This window comes from Sorex fumeus, unplaced genomic scaffold, assembly GCF_029834395.1.
Source record: "Sorex fumeus unplaced genomic scaffold, SorFum_2.1 ptg000081l, whole genome shotgun sequence".
Classification (NCBI taxonomy): domain Eukaryota; kingdom Metazoa; phylum Chordata; class Mammalia; order Eulipotyphla; family Soricidae; genus Sorex; species Sorex fumeus.
Window position 1 is genome coordinate 12,291,914 of NW_026606138.1, and position 19,010 is coordinate 12,310,923.

General features: G+C 53.7%; 1 protein-coding gene across 2 annotated transcripts in view; it reads left to right on the plus strand.

The window, feature by feature from the left end:
• Positions 1-388: 388 nt before the first annotated feature.
• RORA (RAR related orphan receptor A) overlaps positions 389-19,010 on the plus strand; it is a 744,445-nt gene continuing 725,823 nt past the window's right edge. Inside the window, exon 1 of one of the 2 annotated variants that reach the window (XM_056130838.1) lies at positions 389-601. In XM_056130838.1, the coding sequence (XP_055986813.1) occupies positions 454-601 (148 nt within the window). In that variant the 5' untranslated portion in view covers positions 389-453. The remainder of the gene's footprint in view (positions 602-19,010) is intronic. The other variant, XM_056130839.1, reaches the window with a different exon arrangement.

A 19,010-nucleotide genomic window follows, 5' to 3' on the forward strand; every position in this document is an offset into this window, starting at 1 on the left:
TCCTGCGCGGGGGCATCCGAGGAGCCCGGCTTGGCCCCATCGGAACCACCCCCCCCCCCCACTCCGACCCCCGGCGCTCTCCGGTGCAACGTGCCGCCCGGGTCCCCCGCGGGTCCGAGGCGCGTCGGCGCGCGGGGCAGGGGCGGCGGCGCCCCCCGGCTGGGCCCGGCCCGGCCCGGCCTCCCGCTCCGCCTCCGCCCGCCCCCGGCCGCGGCCGCGGACTCCGGGACGCGCCGCGCCGCGCCGCCCGCGCCCGCCTCCTCCCGGCCGCTCCGGGGCGCTCGGCCGCGTCGCGCGGACCCGCCGCGCGCCCCCTCGCGCCCGCGCCGCCGCGCCCCCCCCTCGCCGGCGCGCCGGGCGCCCTTTTTTTCGGGTACCATAGAGTCGCTCCGAAAGCAGCAGATAGAGGGAGTCTGAGCTCGGCCGCGCCGCGATCGCTGCACTGGGAAAAACATGGAGTCGGCGCCGGCAGCCCCCGAGCCCGCCGCCAGCGAGCCGGGCAGCAGCGGCGCCGCCGACGCCCCGCCGAACCCCGAGCCGGCCCGCAGGAGCGAGGCGCCCGCCGCGGCGCGCAGGCAGAGCTACGCGGGCGCCCACCGAGGTAGGCGGCGGCCCGCCCGCGGCGCGCGCGGGGGCGGCGGGGCCGGGCGCGCGGGGGGCGCTGCGCGGGGGGCGCGAGGGCGCCCCGAGCCCGGAGCCCCCCGGGAACGTGGCAAACTTTTGCCGCCGCTTCTCGGGCTGGCGGGGGCCGCGGGGGGCGGGGAGCTCCTGGAGGGGCGACCGCCGGCGCGCTGCCCCCCGCCCGGCGGGCGCCGGGGCGTTTCTGCCCCTGCCAAGGGCCGAGGAGAAGGTGCCCCCCACCCCGAGGAGACCCGGAGCCCCGGGGAGTGGGGAGCCCCGGGAAAGAAACTTTTAAAGCGGCAGCGTCCTTTTAACGGGAGCTGGGAAACGGGCTTCTGGGCACCCCGTCCCTTCGCTGCTCTTGACAGCTCGGCCCGGGCTGCCTGCCGGAGCCGGGAGGGGGGCGTGCGCCCGGGCCCGGCGCAACTGGGGGTGCGCGGGGCAGGGACGTCCGCGGCGGTCCCGGATCCTGGTGCGGGTGCCCCGGCGAGGGGTGCGGACTGGGGTGCAGGGGCCTGGTGTGGAGCGGGCGCCCCGGGAAGGGGCGCTGCGTCGGGGTGCCGGCGCCCCGGGGAAGGGGCGCGGGGCGGGGGTGCGGGCGCCCGGGGGTGGGGGGGCCTCGGTTGGAGCGGGTGCCCGGGACCGGGGCCGAGGTGCGGGCGCCCGGGAAGGGGCCGCCGCTCGCCGAGTTGCGGGACGGCTGCAGCGCGAAGTTGGCAACCCGGGGGCCGGCGGGGGGCGTGTGCGTGCGCGGACGCCGGAGCGCGCGGGCCGGCCGGGCGACCCGGACCCAAACTTGCCAGCGCGGGCGCGCCGTGCAGGCGCTCGTGCTGGGGGTACCCGGGGACTGCCCGGGCTCTGCGCTCCTCGCCGGGCTTTGGTGGGGGGTGGGGTGGGGGGGGCGCGCCTGGGAGAGGGAGACGACGGGGAGGGGTGCGGCGTCCCCACTCGCCTGGCCGGACTTCCAGGGGTGCTGCGCAGAGACGCTGCTCCCGGGGAGCGGGCGCCGGTGCGGGCTCTCCGGGAGTTTGCGGAGACGCGGCGGTAAATAATGTATCAATCACGCCCGTCGCTCGCGTGTCGCTCCGGAGCCGCGAACTCCCAGCCGTGGGGCTCTGCCCGGTGCTGCCCAGCCAGGGCTCGGCGCGCCCACTGCCCCCGGCGGCCGGGGGTCTCGAGAGCGCCTCTGGCCCCCGCGGCGGCACTTGGAGTGGGATCTGGCTGGTCCTCGCTGCCTGGGGTTTACGCCCCCACCCCCTTCCCAGCCACACCCCCTGTCCGGCGCTCTCCCATTCACGGAATCCGAGTACTGTCACAGCCACCACCGGGATGACACACGCGAAAAACATTCGCTCCCAGGCGGCTTCCTGGGAGCGCACACGCTCGGCGACCCTGGTCTGGGCAGGAGGGCACGGGGCCGACTGGGGTCGCGACCGCCGGCGGGCCGGGCCGACTCTAGCTGCGCGAGTTTGTGTGTGCAGAGCTTTTGGCTGCAAAGAATATATTTAGACCCTGAGACGGTGGATTTGGAATGCGAGCGGGTTATGTAACAGGGTTAATCAGAAACGCTGGAGAAAATCCCCTTCATGTGTTTCTAAGGCTTTTCTCCTTTTTGCCCCGCTTTTGGAGTTGGGGGTAGAGTATAGAAGAAGCCACACTGATATCTGACTGTCCTGTGCCCCCCCCCTTCCCATTCCCATCCCCCCTTTATAAGCATCTTCAGGTGTCATTCTTGGCAGGAGGTGTTCTTGCAAGAGATCAGGGTGGCAGGCTGCAGAACCAACTAGCAAATCCGTAACTTGCTGTTCTTGCAAATTATATAACACTGGGGCCTTCAGTGCCTCTAGCCCCCTAGGCTCCGTGAGAAGGAGGAGGGACAAAGTAGGCGGGAAATGCATTTTGCACAGCTGACCTGCTGACCCATATCCCTTACCCCCCCCCCAAGAAAGGACCCCTCACTCATTCTCCTCCAGCCAACCCTTCTTCTCTTCCTTTATCCCGCTGAAGCTTCCCTGGGGGTGGAGGGAGAGGGAGAGGAGGGGAGGCCCAAACACCCAACTCAAGCCCTGCACTCAGGCACTGGGTTATATAACAATCTGAATGGGAGAAGGAAGGTCAGAGAGGGAGGCATCCTTTAGCTAACACAGCAGTAGTAATAGCTTTCAGAAATTATGTGCATTTGCAGACCTCACAGTAGCCTCTGCTCCTCAGGAGTCCCCGTCTGTGTGTGCGTGAGCTGGGCACGAGAGGAGTGAATGTGTAAGTCTGCCCGGTGGATGAGAGCGATTTGAAATGGGAAATGTTTGGGTTTTCAGATGATGTAATGGAGTTGGCAGAAGATGCGAGTCGGCTCCCAGAGTGTAAGCAGCAAGAAAATTGGAGCTGGCATCCAGTATTAATGCTGCATAAATTACAATATCGGAAAGAAATTAACCTGCACGCTAGGTGGTGACGCCGCTTTGATACCTGACACAGAAAGGCACAGGGCTGGGAAGGAAGAGCCGACACCGTCGCCTCAACAGCCGCCCATCCTGACCCACGGGGGCTGGTGCGATCCTTGGCTTCCCGGGACGCAGGGCGTGCTTTTCCAAGAGGCATCAGGCAGTGTTTGTGGGCCAACATCCCAGGTGCCAGGAGCTGGTGGTCTGGGCCCTTGTGACATTGACGTCACCACAGGAGGTATCTGGCGATGGACAGCTCATGCCTAAACTTCTTCCACCAGCCTTGCCACCTTTTGGGCCCATGGGTCCCTCTCCCTCCCTCCTGAAAACTTAGATTCTGTCCTCCAGGTGGTATCAATGATGGCTGGTGCCGTCTCGTCCAGTCTGTAGGGGCACAGTGAAAGGGAGTAAAGGAAGGCAAAAGGCAGCCCTGGAAGGCAGAAGGAAGTGAGAAAACCCACCACGGGTCTTGAACAGGGCCTCTCAGCGCAGCAGGCATGAGCCTCGGACATACCTGTTATAGAGAACGTTTTTACTGAATCCCCCTTTTCTCTGCATGCCCAGATCGTACAGGGTCTATCCAGCCCCGGGAGCTGCCGTGCGGAAGGGCTCGAGCACCCAGGTCAGAGGGGAGAGTGGAAACTGGAAAATGGGATTGGCATGGAAAAGCTCCGATGGGTTCAGATCAGCTTGAAATTGGTGAACGAGGCCTGGAGTTTTCTCCAGCCCCGAGGACCTGTGCCGCTGAGCCTTGGACTGTGTGCTGCCACTGCCTCCCCGATCCTCCTCTCACGGGGCGACTCTAGAAACAAGAGTCTCCGACCTGCCCTTCCATAGACTCCACTCTGTGCAGTGAGCCTACGGTGCCCCACAGTTTGAAAAAAGCTGCTGGCTGGATCAAGATCCTCTGCCGCAGGGATGGAATAATTATTTTTTAAACTAAGGAACTTTAATTTTCCGGTAAATTGCTCATAAAAACATTTATAATTATACCCTTTAAAAAATGTAATAGAATAATTTTAGAAAGTGCATTTGATGATAGTTGTGATAACCTTTTCTGTCGCTTCCCCCCTCCTTTATTTCTTACAAAGAGTTGAATTATTAATCCAGAAGTTGAATCCTGAGTGGCTGAAAACATTTATCAGCCGACTCCTTGTATGTTTGTCACCTGCTGGAATTTTCCAGTACCGCCGTGAGGCCTCAGCTTTAGACAGTGTCTCCATTTCTGAAGAGGATGTGTGGAGCCAGAGACCCTCACCTGTGTTTCCTAGGAGACAGGGTGGAGGCACCGCCTGACCTCTGGCCCAAGCCTCTGGTGGGGTGTGAGGGGTAGAAGTGCCAGGGAGTTTTGGAGGTGTCTTTAGGGGCCCTGGGGACCAGACCGAGCTTTGTGCAGAGCTCATGTGGGCCTGTGAGTAGGACCAGCCTAGGGGCTCTTGTTGGGCTCTACCCTGGCTGTTCTTGGTCTGTTGCCCTCCTGTTTCGAAGGTTCTTCTTTAGAGAGTGCAGGAGTGGTTCCCCTGCACAGGCTGAGTCCTGGGCTAACACGGAATCTGTGGGAAGATCTACCCTTTGAGACCTCTCAAAGCACCCCCCTCCCCAGTGTGTCTTGCCCCTCATGTCCCATGAGGGGGTCCTCAGTGACCTTCTGCATCTTGAGAATCAATGTCTAGGGATGGGACACAGGTGTCTGGGAGAGGGTGCCCGCGGCTGCCCCAGAGACACCGCATTGGTGTTTGTAGTAGGAAATGTGGTATGATGTAGCCTCTTTGTCTTCCAGGAGCCAAGGACTTGAGGTAGACAGAAGCTGCTCCCCCCCCCCCCACCCCCGCGTGCTCCTGGGGTGCCGAGCTCTGCCATAGCAAGAGAGGCTTGGGCCAGGCTCCGTGTGCTGGAGGGAGCACCAGCCAGATGGCAGGGCCCCTTTCTGTAAATGAGCACTGTCTCCTTCGCTGACGATGGAGGAGCCCCCTGTCTTTCCTTCTCCGACATTCTCGTCTATCATTCACAAATTTTTCTTCCTAAATATCTCATTTATAATGGCAAGCGTTGGTTTGGAAATGAGCTGTTAAAATTCTCACCCGTCGTACCAAACCGCCTATTAAGGAAAATAAAATGGAATCCTTTTGAAGTATGCTTCCCAAAAAAACTCTCCAGATAATCAGTCTTCAAGTGTTGATTAATATACAGGAAACCATGATTTTTCTGTAAGAATGCCAAGGCACCCCTGATGAATGGGGTTTTTCAGGCTAGCTTATTATGCAGAAATATTTTGCTTTCTTCCCCTCCCCTACCAAAGGTGTTTTTGAAATGTACTGACCCCCATCTGTACTTGAGAGGGAGCATCAGGGTGTAATTGCTCCTCTCGGTGAGGTCTGAGGATCTTAGGTAACACAAGATCAGATTCTGATTAGCCAGTGTAGAACTGTAGGTGGAGACGGAGTCAGTAAGGGGACCAACTATGTCCCGATCCAGCTTGGAAGTTGTTGCTTGCTTTCATCACATCCTTGATATGCCTATGTTTAATTATATGCCTCCCTGGTTTGCTGTGTTGCGCGTAGCAAGGCATGGGCTCTCCAATGAGTTTGCTGCAATTACCTGAGGTTCTTACATTATTGGAAAAACTTTTAACTTGTGTCTAGAGCCTCACTTCTTTTTATAGAATTATTCAGAGTATAGGACCGTTTTCCAGTGATTCCTAAGTGTGGTATGCCAGTGCCATGAGATGAGCATCATCTCTGGTGCTGATAGAAGGATGGCTTCGGTTAAGGGTCCCTGTATCCTGAAAGCTAAGAAACCCACAGGCAAGGGGAAAGACTCGGGAGTATCAATAGAGAGCACAGGTTCTCCTACAGGAAAGGTTCCTTTTGAGCTAGACATTTGTTCGTAGGACCCTGGGTTGGCGTGACCTCTCCTGGGGCTGCCCACTGACTGAACGACTGTGCTCACCCTTGGGTTAACTTTGAAGTCCCCGTGGTAGAAATTCAGAGTTTTTGTGTTCTTTTGGATAGCCCAGTTCTGCCTCCTTCCCTCCCTCCTTCCCTCCCTCCTTCCCTCCCCTTTCCCTGCCTTCTTCCCTCCCTCCCTCTTCCTCCCTCCCCCCTCCCTCCCTCCCTCCTTCCCTCCCTCCCTCCCTCCCTCCCTCCCTCCCTCCCTCCCTCCCTCCCTCCTCCCCATGCAGAGCCAGGAAGACTGAATGGGGGCAGGGGTGTGATACCAGCCTCCAAGAGGTGAGGGGTTGCCCTGCCTCCACCTGCTAGCCATCTCTGGAACACTGCAGAACACCCCCCCACCCCCCAGTGTTGTGGCCTCTAAAGGCCAGGCCAGAAATGCACAGGAAGGATTCCAGGTGGAGGCTTTATGAACCTCCTGTCCCAGGGCCATCTCTGTCAGTGCTGGGATGCGGGGGAGGGAGCGGGGGAGAGGGGAGGGTCTAAGTTTTGCTTCTGAACCACCTTAAATGTTTTTGGAAACTGTTTGTAAGCTCCTGTGACCATGACAGACCAGCATGGATGAGGCCCCCCTGGGGTCCAGGGAGGGATGACTCTTTTTTTTTATTTTTAGTGAAACACCATGAGGTACAGTTGTAGATTTACAATTTTTTTGTGCTTGGGTTTCGATTATACAATGATCAGATACCCATCCCTCCACCAGTGCCCATTTTCCACCACCATGGATAATATCCCTCCCACCCCCGTCCCTCCCATCTCACCCTGCCTCTGTGGCAGGGCAATCCCTTGTGTTCTCTCTCTCCTTTTGAGTGTTGTGGTTTGCAAAAGAGGCTTTGAGTGGCAAACATGTTCAGTCCATAGTCTACTTTCAACATGCATCAGGGAGGGATGACTCTTGGTGTAGGATCTCTGGCCTGCGAAAGAGGCAGCGCCCGGTTAAAAATACCTAGCTTGCTTCGGGGGAGGATTTGGCTGAATACTGATGAAGTTTATGAAATATGAATGTAGTGAAGTTGCTGTACGTAAGTGGTAGGCGTGTGTGAGAGAAGTAAAAAGAAATAAAATTGTGTATAAATGACATGCCGAAACTTGATGGAATTGTGTACGTGACGGGAATGGTGCTTAGTGGGGGGGGGGGGGGGGGAATAAACGGACTCGCAATCTGTATGTCAGACTTAATGCGGGCCCCAAAGTTAAGGAAGACGGAAGCGCTGGACTCATTTCATAAGCCAAGAATGCCACTGGGGTCAGCAGGCAGGCAGCGGGGACTGGAGGCAAAGAGGTGGGGTGGAGCGGGGGGTGGCGGGGGGATGAGGGACCAACAGTTGAATTTCTAATAAGGTATGGTAATCACGGTTCTAAATAATCCCAACTATTAACAAGTGTGCTGCTAGGTAGAGAATTAGTTATGGCCAAACAAAAGGCATACATATGAATTTTAGGTTGTGTGGGAGAAATCCTCTTGATCCCCAGAGCATAAATGCACGTACCGAGGTGCAGAGCTGCGCACAATGTAATTTTTCCTGTCTTATCCTGAGTAATTGACAGCCCCACTCTACGCCTTTTTCCCCGAAGGTGACTTTACAATCTCCAGACACAGACATGTCCCTCGGAAGTGGAGTGAAGGAAGGAGAACCACAAGCTAAAGTGTGTTTCACTGGGTGAGGTATTTTGGAGGGAAAGATAAGGCTGGTGGAGTGGGGGAGTGGATGGTGCCGGGGGAGAGAAGGGCCTGCTGGGGGCTGGGGCGAGGGGCTGCGGATGGAGGCAGGAGACCCTCGAGGGGACAGACTTCTGTGCAGACGACATGAAAGCGCTGACTCCAAAATGGCTGGGAATGTGACTTTCTCATTTTAAATGATCTCTAACAAGGGCAATGCAAAGAGGAGAAGTTGACACTGAGAAGTTACGACGGACTTGTCGAGAATACCAATTGACAGAGGCAGGTAAGGGGATCCTCAGGCAGGCAGGGGAGAGCCAGTCTGAAGGGCAGCACCATCCACTCCCACCGCGCGCGTACTGACTCGCCTGATCAGTTTTAAAGAGACCTGAAGGAACGGATGCAGGTGGAGGCTAGAGGACCAGGTGTGGCCCCACCCTCCCGGAGCAGGATGGAGCAGCTTGTCCTGTGTGACCCTCCAGGCACAGAGAGCAGGGAACATGGACTGGAAGTGACATGCCACATGCAGGTCATAGAAGGAAGTGGGGGAGGGGTATATTTGGCAAGGCTCGGAACTCTTAAACCACAGTGCTTTTTGTTTCCACTGTTCAGTTATGGAGCCAGGGCCACAAGGAAGGGACTTGTGTGTGCCTGGGGGTGACGGTTTTCACGTCTCAATATGCTGGCCCTGCGCAGCGGCTGTGCTGGGAGATCACGGCAGAGAGGAGGGGACTCCGGGAGGGTGTACCCCCCAGAATGAGCAATTGTTCAGGTATGAAGCTCTGGGAAAGCAAAGGCAAATGAAATGCTTTCATCATCAAAAACGATCCTTCTTTTCGTGATCAGATCAGTCGCACTTGAGGACAAGTGTGAAATTGTCAGCGTGGTTTCACTGTGACGGACACGCATGGTCTGCTTCGGATGAGCGAGCCCTACTTGAGGCAGAAGGTGGGAACCGGGGCAGTTTCCGTAGACTTTGGGTGTTCAGATCAGGAGCGGGAAAGGTGAACACCAGCGAGGCTCTTCACATGTTCCCAGACGTGATGGAGGAGCAGCAGGTGTGGGACTGCTGAACGTTCTCAAGCCTGCTTTCTGAGTTGGGGGTGTAGACCGTGTGGTTGGGTTGTGCTCTAAGGCTGCCCTGACTCTAGCCTGTTCCATCCTTCTGAAGCATCTGTCTGGGCTCCTATCTGAGGACCTGGTCTGATAAGCTGCAGGCTGCGCCCGTGGTCCTGCCCTCCTTGGGCATTATGTCCACCTACCCATTGTGTCCTACGCTTGCGTGGTGTAGCAGAGTGCTCAGGTATTCCAGGAAGGTGTGACAGGCTTCTAGCCCCCACGGGAGCCCTGGAGGCTATTCCAGCATATACAGAAGCCTAGTGTTAGACGGTGGATATTAGGAAGGTGTTTTGTGGCTGTTATAGTGGAACACTGTCAACAGCTTGAGCCCCGTGAGAGTGTGTGTGTGTGTGTGTGCGTGTGTGTGTGTGTGTGTGTGTGTGGAGGGGGAGGTGAGTGATAGTACAGCAGGTGGGACACGTCCTCACACATGGCTAGCCTGGGTTGAATCCCCGGCATCCCATATGGTTTCCTGACTACCACCAGGAGTGACTTCTGAGCACTGAGCCAGGAGTAACCCTTGAGTATTGCTGGGTATGCACTCCCCTCCTCCCCCTCCAAAAAAGAAAATAAAAAGAAGAAAAAGAAACCCAAAAAACAACAGAAACAAAATTCCTTAAGCCAGAGACAGAGTACAGCAGGGAAGGAGCTTGCCTTACATGCATGTGACCAACCTGGGTTTGATCCCTGGCACTACGTAGGGTCCCCTGAACACCACCAGGGGTGATTCCTGAACTGCACTGGGGGTGGTATCAGTGTAAATAAGTAAAAATCTCGCTGGGCATCTTTACTGTACACCAAAAATGAGCTGACACTCGGAGAAGCCAGGCAGCAGCACTGTGGAGAGTGCCCGTGTTCCTGTCCCACGGGCCGCCCGTGTGCTGGAGGCTGCCGCCTGCTCTGCTGACAGCCAGGCCCGTGTGTGTGGTGCAGGAGGGCGGCAGTCGGGGAAACGCCTCTCAGCTGTGCTCGCTCTGCCTGTGCAGGGATGCTGGGTTCGTCAGGGAGTACCCCACAGCCAAAGTCACGGTGCCCGGCAAAGTGTTCCTTGGCAGGGGAGAATGCTGGGATGTGCTGCTAGAGAGACAGACCTTGTGTCTGACAGTGTTCCCAGAGTGACAGTCTCCTCGTAAAGCGTGTGTCTGGAGGAGGAGGGCTAACATGGACCCACTGTTCCCTAAATGATGAATGACCGAGTCGTCAGCTCTGCAGGGTGGGATTCTCTTCAAGCCTCTTTGTGAATTTCTCAATTTTCTGAGGTTCCCGCATTGTACATTCATTATGTTTATAACTAGAGACAAATGGTATTCCCCCCCTCCCCCAACCGCCTCAAAGCGATGGTGCATTGTAAGACTAGGAATATTTTGCAGGGCTGAGCTCTGATCTTGGTGTGGTGCACAGAGTTCCTCGCTGTTCCGGGATTGGGCCAGTTTGCGGGTCTCTGCTCTGCTTTTGATGATCCTGTTCATCCACGGAGTCCAACGACACTGAGCCTGAACAAGACAAGGAATGCCTGGTTGTGGAAGTTCTGCCCTTCCAATCTCTTTCAAGTTATTTTTGTAACAACACACACACACACACACACACACACACACATAATAAACTTTTCACCTAAAGTATTCTCCTTTATCTGTGATGCGCTGTTATTTTTTGCTCTGTTAAAGACAAAATACAGGTGATTTATCTATTTTTAGACTGCCGCTCCCCATTTGAAACCCCGGCTCTGACCCTTTGCATTGTAAAGTCCCAGCATTGCAGAACAGAGCAGCCCTTCCTCCGGGGGCTGCTGGGGTGCTGGTGATTTGGGGGTGAGGGGGGTAGGGCTCATGCAGCGCTGCAGGTGTTACTCATTAGATTTTCAGGGAGGAGGTGGGGGAAGAAAAATAATGTAAATACTTATTATTTCTAATCATATGGTATCTTTGTGCCACTTTTAGCACATGTTCATTAAAATCCTATTACTCCTAGACATGCGTCTGCCTAGACTGGCCTAGAATTCTGTGATTCCCCCCCACCCCCCCAGTGCTGACAGCCCAGCCCAGGGTGCGCTTTTCCCTGCAGTCACTGTGTACTGAGCACTTCCTCTGTGTCAGGTTCTTTGCTAGGTGTTGCAAGGTTCTCAGGTCCTGGCATTTGGGGTGGCATCTCCCTGGGCCCCGGGATCAGGCCCCTCCTCTGCACCTCTCTCAGATTCGGCCTTATCCACCTTGTGCTTTGCCCTTCCCATTCTCCAGCCCCTCACTCAGTCCCACTCTCTGTTCCAGTGTATTGAAATCTTCCTTTTCTTTCGGTCCCCAAGAAGCACCCCTGTCAGGAAGGCTCTTTCAGTAGACAGGTGAAGTTTCTCTGCCAGGCCCACCCTGCCTCAGCCTTCATCCCTACTAGGAAGAGCCTCCTCTTCCTGTGCAGATCAAGTGCTCATTAGCTATGCAGGGGAGCAATCCCCCTTTCTGGTTTCTCATCCTGTTCTGGAGATTTGGCTCTGCACTTTCCAGCCCTGCCCTCAGACCTCTGATTTGCTTGTATTTAAAACCAGGCCTTGGGTTTGGACCCAGCCACCCACCTGTGCCCCACATCGGGCTCTCAGGCATCCCCCAGACCCCCTCTGTCCTAGCAGGCCCAAGCCTGCCACAGTTTTAAGCAACCCTGATCCAGGAAGGATGTGCTGGGAGACAGCTCTGTCTGGCTGTGACCGACCTGCCGGGAAGGAGGTGGATAGATTCAGGCTAGAGCTCGGGGCACGCCGAGTGTGAGCTCACCCACTGGACCACTGCTTCATCACCTGGAAACCAGGGTCATTGCTGCTGTGGCCTTTCAAGGTAACTGAGGAGAATCCCGGAAGGGCCCTGTAGTGCCTGGCACAGACACTGGCTGTGAGGGGGATGGAGCCGCATGGCAGCCTCTGCCCGGACCCCTGGCTCCAGGGATCCTCTTTCGCCTGGTGATTGCTCTGAGAATCCAGCCGCAGACCCAGGGCACTGGCCCGTCCTGGCTGGCTGGGAACTGAGTGGCCGTTGCTGGGGCTGGGCCAGGGCAACAGGACCCTTCAGCACAACCCCCTGAGCTGCTTTTATTTTTTTAGTTAATCCATTAATTTTAAGTTGAATTACCGTGAGATACACAGTTACAAAGCTGTTCATGATTGGGGTTCAGTCATACAATGTTCCAACACCCATACCTCCACCAGTGTCATTTCCCAGCACCAATGTCCCCCACCAAATTCCACCCACTGCATCCTGCCTCTATGCCAGGCACCTCTCTCTCCCTCCCTCTCCCCCTTCACTCCCCATTTCTCTCTCTCTCTGTCTCTCTCTCTCTTCTTTCACCCCTTGGGTGAATTAGAGGAAGGCCCATGTCTGTGGAGTCCCTGCCCCACATTGGCTGGCCGTCTCTGCCTGGGGTTGGGGGAGTGAAGCTCCTTCCTTACTGCATTTTGCAGCCCCCCCCCAAACACACACACCTCAGCTCCCAGTGCCCTGGCACTCCTGGCCCACTCTTCCCCGAGGCTTCCTTTCTTCTCCCTGCCAAACTCAAGGGGCTGGTGAAGCTTGACTGTATGAGTTCCATTCAACCTGTTCTCCATTAATGCCCCGCGCTGTGGTGACCCCCCACTGCGCCTTTCACTTGTAATGTAATCTAATAATTTACATGCACTTTGCAAGCAATACACTCAGAGACTTGGAACCTGCTGGAAATTGCTCTGCCCTTACAGTATTTGAGCCGATGAGAGCTGCGTGAGAACGAATAGTTGTTGGAACCACAGTAGTATTGGGTAAACCCACAGAAATCCCGGGCACCAAGGTGAGGATGCAATGATGGATTAGAATATCCTTTCTCAGTGAATCAATGAAACTTGCTCAGGGTCTTTGATGGATTTTGGCTTGTAATTGGCCGAGGATTGGTCAAAGCTAGAGTCAGGGTAGAAGCACAGCCTCGGGAGGGGGAGTGAACCAAGAGTGGAATCTCGTCATTCTGAGATGCTGCAGAAATGCTTTAGTTTTGATGTATTACACGACTTTTAGAGAATTAATTGGCACTCTGATTAGGTTGCTTTATTTCTTCACTCAAACATGTTGGAAGTCGATTCTAATATGCAGTAGTAATGAAAATAGAGTAATGCTATAATAATAGTGCCATTGTCAAGTGGCTTACACCATTAAGTATCTATTTTGTCTAATTTGTATTGTGTTATTGTGGGTGATATACACATACAGATTTAGATAGAGTAGCTGGTCTTTAAGAAACACTCTGACTGAGAAGCCTCAATCCCCTAATATCAAGCCATCAGTGGGTGAAATCAGCTATTGTTCAGTGAAAAAAAAATGAGTTCTATCATAAACACCTAATTGTGCACATACATGTATAATCTTACATACACCTTGATTGTACAGACACACAGGCAACTTGTGCCAGTCATGCAGATCAGAAAGAAAGCAGATGACTGTATGTTGCCCCTTATCAGGTTGTGGGCCTGGCTGAAGGCAGATAGCAGTGACGGCTGACATGGTCAATATGAGTCTTAAGGCCAGGACCTGAAAACAAGGTCTTGCGAATTATCTCCACCTCTCCATCCTCATCACAGTGTCTGAAACCCTCTATTAATTGATGATTTTCAAGACTGAAAGATAGATTGAGAGCCCGGAAACTAGTCATCTTGTCGCTTGTTTCTAAAGAAAGGACATTGACCCAGCGACTTTCTCCTCAGTAGACAAGGGTGTATTTTCCTGTGTGCAGTCATAAGCTAGCCCTAAGTGCAGCCGCAGGATCTAGGAAGGAGCAAAAAAAATCAGCTGCTGTCAGTGGGAGATGGGAAGGAGAAGTGGGAGAATGTGTTCAGCTTGGAGTGGGCTCTAGTGACTGTTTATTCCTTTCCCCCAGAAGGCCTGACATGGGGCAGGTGATTTTGCAGTGAATTCCTGCCTAGATATCTCCAGGAGGTCTTGAAATCAGGTGTCTTGAAGATTCACTCCCTCTCTGACTGGGACTCTGCCTCCTGCACCCCTGCCCATGCTGCTCAACTGCAGCGTTCTCAGGATCAGTGCCCTCCCAGCCGCCTCCATGGCTCAGCCCTCCGCTCCGCTCTGAGCTCTGAGATTTTGCTTCTGCAGCAATGCCCACACCACATCTGGCAGGCTGGAGCTTCAACAGCACTAGAGAGTGGAGGGTTTTTATGGTTAGGACTTACTGAATTTCCATATTCAGTTACTCCGACACCAGCACAGGGAAAGCAAATACTTTATAGTAGGGGAAAGCTGGCCCTACTCCCTGGGATATAAGAGATAGCACCGAAGGTAGGACACTGGTGTTGCGTGCGGTCAACCTGGGTTGGATCTTCAGCACACCCCAGGGGGTTCCCCCTGAACCCTACTAGAAGTAATCCCTGAAAGCAGAGCCATGAGTAAGACTTGAGTACTGCTGAGTGTACTCCCTTCAAGCAAAACAAAAGCAAAATATAAGCCAATCTCTATAGCTCAGATTAATCATGGTGCCTCATTAAAAATATCATATATATATAAAATTTGACTGCAAAGCATAATAAACTGTCACTGTCACTGTCATTGTCATCCTGTTAATCATCGATTACTCGACTGGGCGCCAGTAGCGTCTGTTTGTCCCAGTTCTGAGATTTTATGCTCTTTCTCCACGGATGCAGCATGCCAGCTGGATGTCCTTGGGCATAATGGTGACACGCTTGGCGGTGGATGTGCTGAGGTTAGTGTCCTCCAAGAGCTCTACCAGGTAGGCCTCTCATGCCTCCTCAGGCACCATGACGGCCGAGCTCTGGGAGCACAGGTTGGTCTTAAAGTCCTGCATGATTTCGAGCACCAGCTGCTGGAATGGAGCTGGCGGAACTCGTGTAGCGCCATGGTGCCAGGCCGGTGGCAGTGCGGCTTCTTCTCGTCATCTGTGGCTATTGTGCTCTTATGGGCCGCCTTGGTGGCCAGCTGCTTGCGGGGCGCCTTCCCGCCCGTTGACTTGCGCGCCGTCTGCTTAGTACGAGGCCTCTTATTCTTCCCAACTCAGCTGGAGACTCCATTCATTCAGTAAAAATTGAATGAAAAGATTTCTGTCATATTTTGCATAATAAAATGTTACAGTGAAAGTTGCCAGAGTGTTTGACATTGTCCCTTTATTAACTGGTCTTTTCCATGATTTATTGGTAGCAAACACACAACTTTTACTGTGTCTTTACTGGTATCTTAAAATTGATTTTATATTTTGCTGCTTCAGCTTGGTGTATCTGCTTCCTGGCCTTAGTTTCTTGAGGACAACATTGTAGATTGTCTTGAATTTTCTGTCCCATATCTCTCGGCCTCTTGGCCATTCACTGGAAGGCCCCTTAGATTTTAGGGGCCTTTAGACATGCACTTGGAAATCAATATGTAAAAGACAATCTGCTGAGGGAAAACTTGAGATGAGTCAAGAAAATCTAAATGCTCTGAAAGCTTTAGAAGTTTAAAGGTGATGCAGTTTATGGCTTCTTTTCATTGATCTGGCAAGAATTTATTGAGCATTTACTGTGTTCCAGGCCCTATATCTGTCAATAGAGGTATATGACTCAATGAAGGCAATTAATAGGTAGGAAGACATACTAATATGTGCAGAGAGTCTGGAGAGATAATATAGGGCTTAAGGCATTTGTCTCATATGCAGCTGCCTTGGGTTTGGTCCCTGGCATCTCATATGGTCTCCCAAACTTCGCCAAGAGTGATCTCTGAACAGAGAAAAATAAGCCCTTAGCACAGTTGGCTACTGCTCCAGAATCCACCCCCCAAAATGTGGAGAGGGTTTGAAGAAATAGCACAGGGGTTAAGGGGTTAAGGCACTTGCCTTCTATGTGAATCATCCCAGTTTGATCCCTGACATCACATAGGAGCATCCTGGCATCACCGGATGTAGTTCTCGAGCACAGAACGAGGAGTAATTCCTGAATACCATGGGTGTAGTTCACTCACCAAAAACATTAAAAAGATGAAGAGTGATAGAATAGAGATTCTTAACAAAATACATAACAAGGAAGAGGGAGAAAATGCTTGAGCAAGAGCCAGGGAAAGCTCACCGAGGGAGGCATGTTTATCTGGGTTTTGAAAAAATAGGGAAAGAGTTGTTGAGAGAGCAGAAAGAGAGAGAGCTTCCTGGCCAAAGTGCACAAGACAGAAGCTTGTGGCAAATTCAGGTAACATGGATGAGGTGCAGCCTGGCCTACAGATGGAGTTTGTAGGCGAGGAGATTGGAGAAGGCAGACAGGATGCAGACTAAACGTGTTGGACATTTTCCTGTGAGAAAATTTTGAAGCAGTGAGATATATCTGATTGCTCTTTGGAGAGGCACTTGGGCATCTGCTGGGGTTGGGGGTGGAAAATTGACAGTGTAGATAAGGAGCCAAGTTAGGAGTTCTCAGTGACAATTCTGGAGAGGTACTTAAGGCTGGCACTGAGAAGGGGTGAGGCATTGGGCTCTGAAGTAGAGTTTCTCGTGAGGTGGGATTGGAGGCATTTGGTGAATTTGAGGGCAGGAGTCCATCCTGAGGTGAGTGGGGTTCCTGGGACACGGAAGCCTGTGGAGAGGGAAGGTGTGTCTTCTATCCTGAGGGCTGGGCATGAGGTACGGAGAAGCCTCTGATGGGCCAGGCAGGGAGTAATTTTGAATAAGTTGTCCATGGCATGAGATGGGAAAAAAGCAGTATTTTAGCAAGGTCAGAACCCAAGAGTGTTCAGACTAGGGTCTTGACAACTTAGCTCTGAACTGCATTTTTTTTTCTTTTTTGACAGGATTGTAAAATGAATTTTAATCTGATTTTACTGTTTTATAGTTTCAGCTACACCTGGTGGTACTCAGGGCTTTCTCTGACTCTGAGCTCAGGGATTGTTCCTGATGAAGCTAAGGGGACCTTTTGAGGTGCAGGGGATCTGACTTGGGTGGGCTATGTGCAAGGCAAGTTCCCTACCCGCTGTACTATCTCTCCGGCCCCCAAAGTGAATTTTCAGTACCAGGTCATGTTCATAGATTTCAGAGCGATCTTTGGAAAGATTCAAACAACATCCCAAGCAGGTATAGTTGAGAAAGCCAAGAGAGTAAAGATCTTTCCATGCCAGAAAAATATCTCCAAAAATGTATATTTAAAAAAAAAAAAAACCTGGCGCGCCTACATGTATTAAAGGTATAAAAAAATTAAACCAAAAGGTCTTTAAATCCAGAGCGAGGTTCTAACACCGGGGCTGATTCGGGTTGCCTTTGAGCTTTCTCTGTGCTGATGGTGGTCTGCTTGCCAACGTGTCCAATTGTTGATTGAAGAGTCTCTGCACCCACCCCACCCCCATCTTTAATCTTTCCACACAGCCTAGCATTGATTGATCCTGCCTCAGAAGGGAATCCACCTCCCTCTTGGCAGAACCTCAAGGTTGGGAGAAATGGATGAATAGTTCATGTGAGGAGGCTCCGCTCGGCCCTGGGAGAAAGACTTCGTGGGAGAGAGAGTTGAAAGAGGGTCTTGCGAGGCGCGGCGAGATCTTCAAAGGATGCGTGCGGCCCTGGGAAAGTAAATGGGAGATTTCTTTTCTTTTTATTTAAGTTGACTCAGAAGAGAAAAAGAAACGCCCGAGTGTTTGCTGGCTTGGGCGGAGGGTTCTCGATGCTAATCACAGTCGGGGTGGCCCTTCTCTGTGTAGGGTTGCTGCCGTGTCCAGGGGCCGTGGCAGGGACAGCCGACTCTGGAGGGATGAGGGAGACAGAGAAATGGGGGTGTGGTTGTGAGGTTTGAGCACTGGAACCAGTGAAGACTCCAAGAGGCTAACGAGCCCTTTGAGGGTCCCGTTTCTGTGGCAGGAGGGGGCTGGGCCTTTCTGGAGAAAGACCTGCTGTCCGAGGGGGTGGCCGCCGGGTCCTGTGGTTCATAGTCGCCTCCACTAATGTGTCTTGTGAACGGCTTGTGTTATCTCTGTGCTGTGGGATCACTGCCCTGGCCTGTGGTGCGATAAGCTGGTTAAGACGAAAGCCTGTTTTGTACGGTCTGGGGACCCCAGGCACAGCGCAGGGATGTGTTTTGTGTATGTGTTTGATCTGACAGTGGGGAGGTCTCGATGCCAGTGTCTGCTGAGCCCTAGGTCTGAGCTCTGGCTGAGCTTTCTCCAAAGTGCCTCTGAATTCATCCCTGGGCACTTCGGATGCAGCAGGCAGCTTGGGAGGGTTGCGCTCTCTCTCTCTCTCTCTCTCTCTCTCTCTCTCTCTCTCTCTCTCTCTCTCTCTCTCTCTCTCTCTCTCTGTTTTCTTTGGAGCTGCAGCTGGCTGTGCTTCAGGATTACTCCTGGTAGGGCTCCAGGGACCCTAAACAATACCGAGAAATCAAACCCAGGTCAGTCTTGTGCAAGCCAAGTGCTTAGTCCCTGTACTGTCTCTGTAGCCCTGGTGTGCAGATTTTTGTCTTTGATTTATTTTTTTTCAAGAGGTGGTGGTTTGGGCTATACTCTGCAGTTGTGGCTTACTCCCAGGGGGGTCACTGCTGGTATGGCTCAGGACAGTCAGTCAGATCAAATTGGGGGCGACTGTGTTCCCCTTGTACTATCTCTCAGGCCTGATTGTGAGGCTCTTTCATTTGTTTTGGGGGAGGGGAGATACATCCAGCTGTATTTAGGACTCACTTCTGGCTCTGCACTCCAGGTTAGGCTTGGGGGACCTTCTAGGGATTGAATTTGGGTCTGCAGCCAGCGAGGCAAGCACCTTACCCTCTGTAGGATCCCTTCGGCCCCTTGGTGATGCCTCTTTGCTGCAGGTTTCCTCTCTCTCATTTTCCCTTTGCACACAGCCCTTCCAGCCCTGTGCTCAGACCCCGTTTGGGCCATCGGTGCCCAGACAACTCCTTTGTTAAGTGAGTGCTCTGTTTCTGCCTGATTTGAAAGGTGCCCTTCAGCACAGCAGAGCCTTTATTTCGGCTGTTGAGAAGCAGACGCTGAAGAAGCCTGAACAGAAATCACTCTAAACCCAGGCCAAGTGTCTCCTTGGCCTCGGCGGCAAAGCTCCCCCCGCACAAGATGAAATCGAACCAGCTGGTTACCTGAGAACCGTCTTGGGGCCGTCTTGGGGGTTGTCAGCCTGACTGCCTGTGTTGGCCCCTTGGCCTCTGTCCCAGGACCCGTGAGAGCCCAGGGTCACGGACTTTTGGTGGGGGATGGGGGCTGCTCTGGAGGGCAGGGAGGCTGGGCCATTTCGCAGAACCCCGTG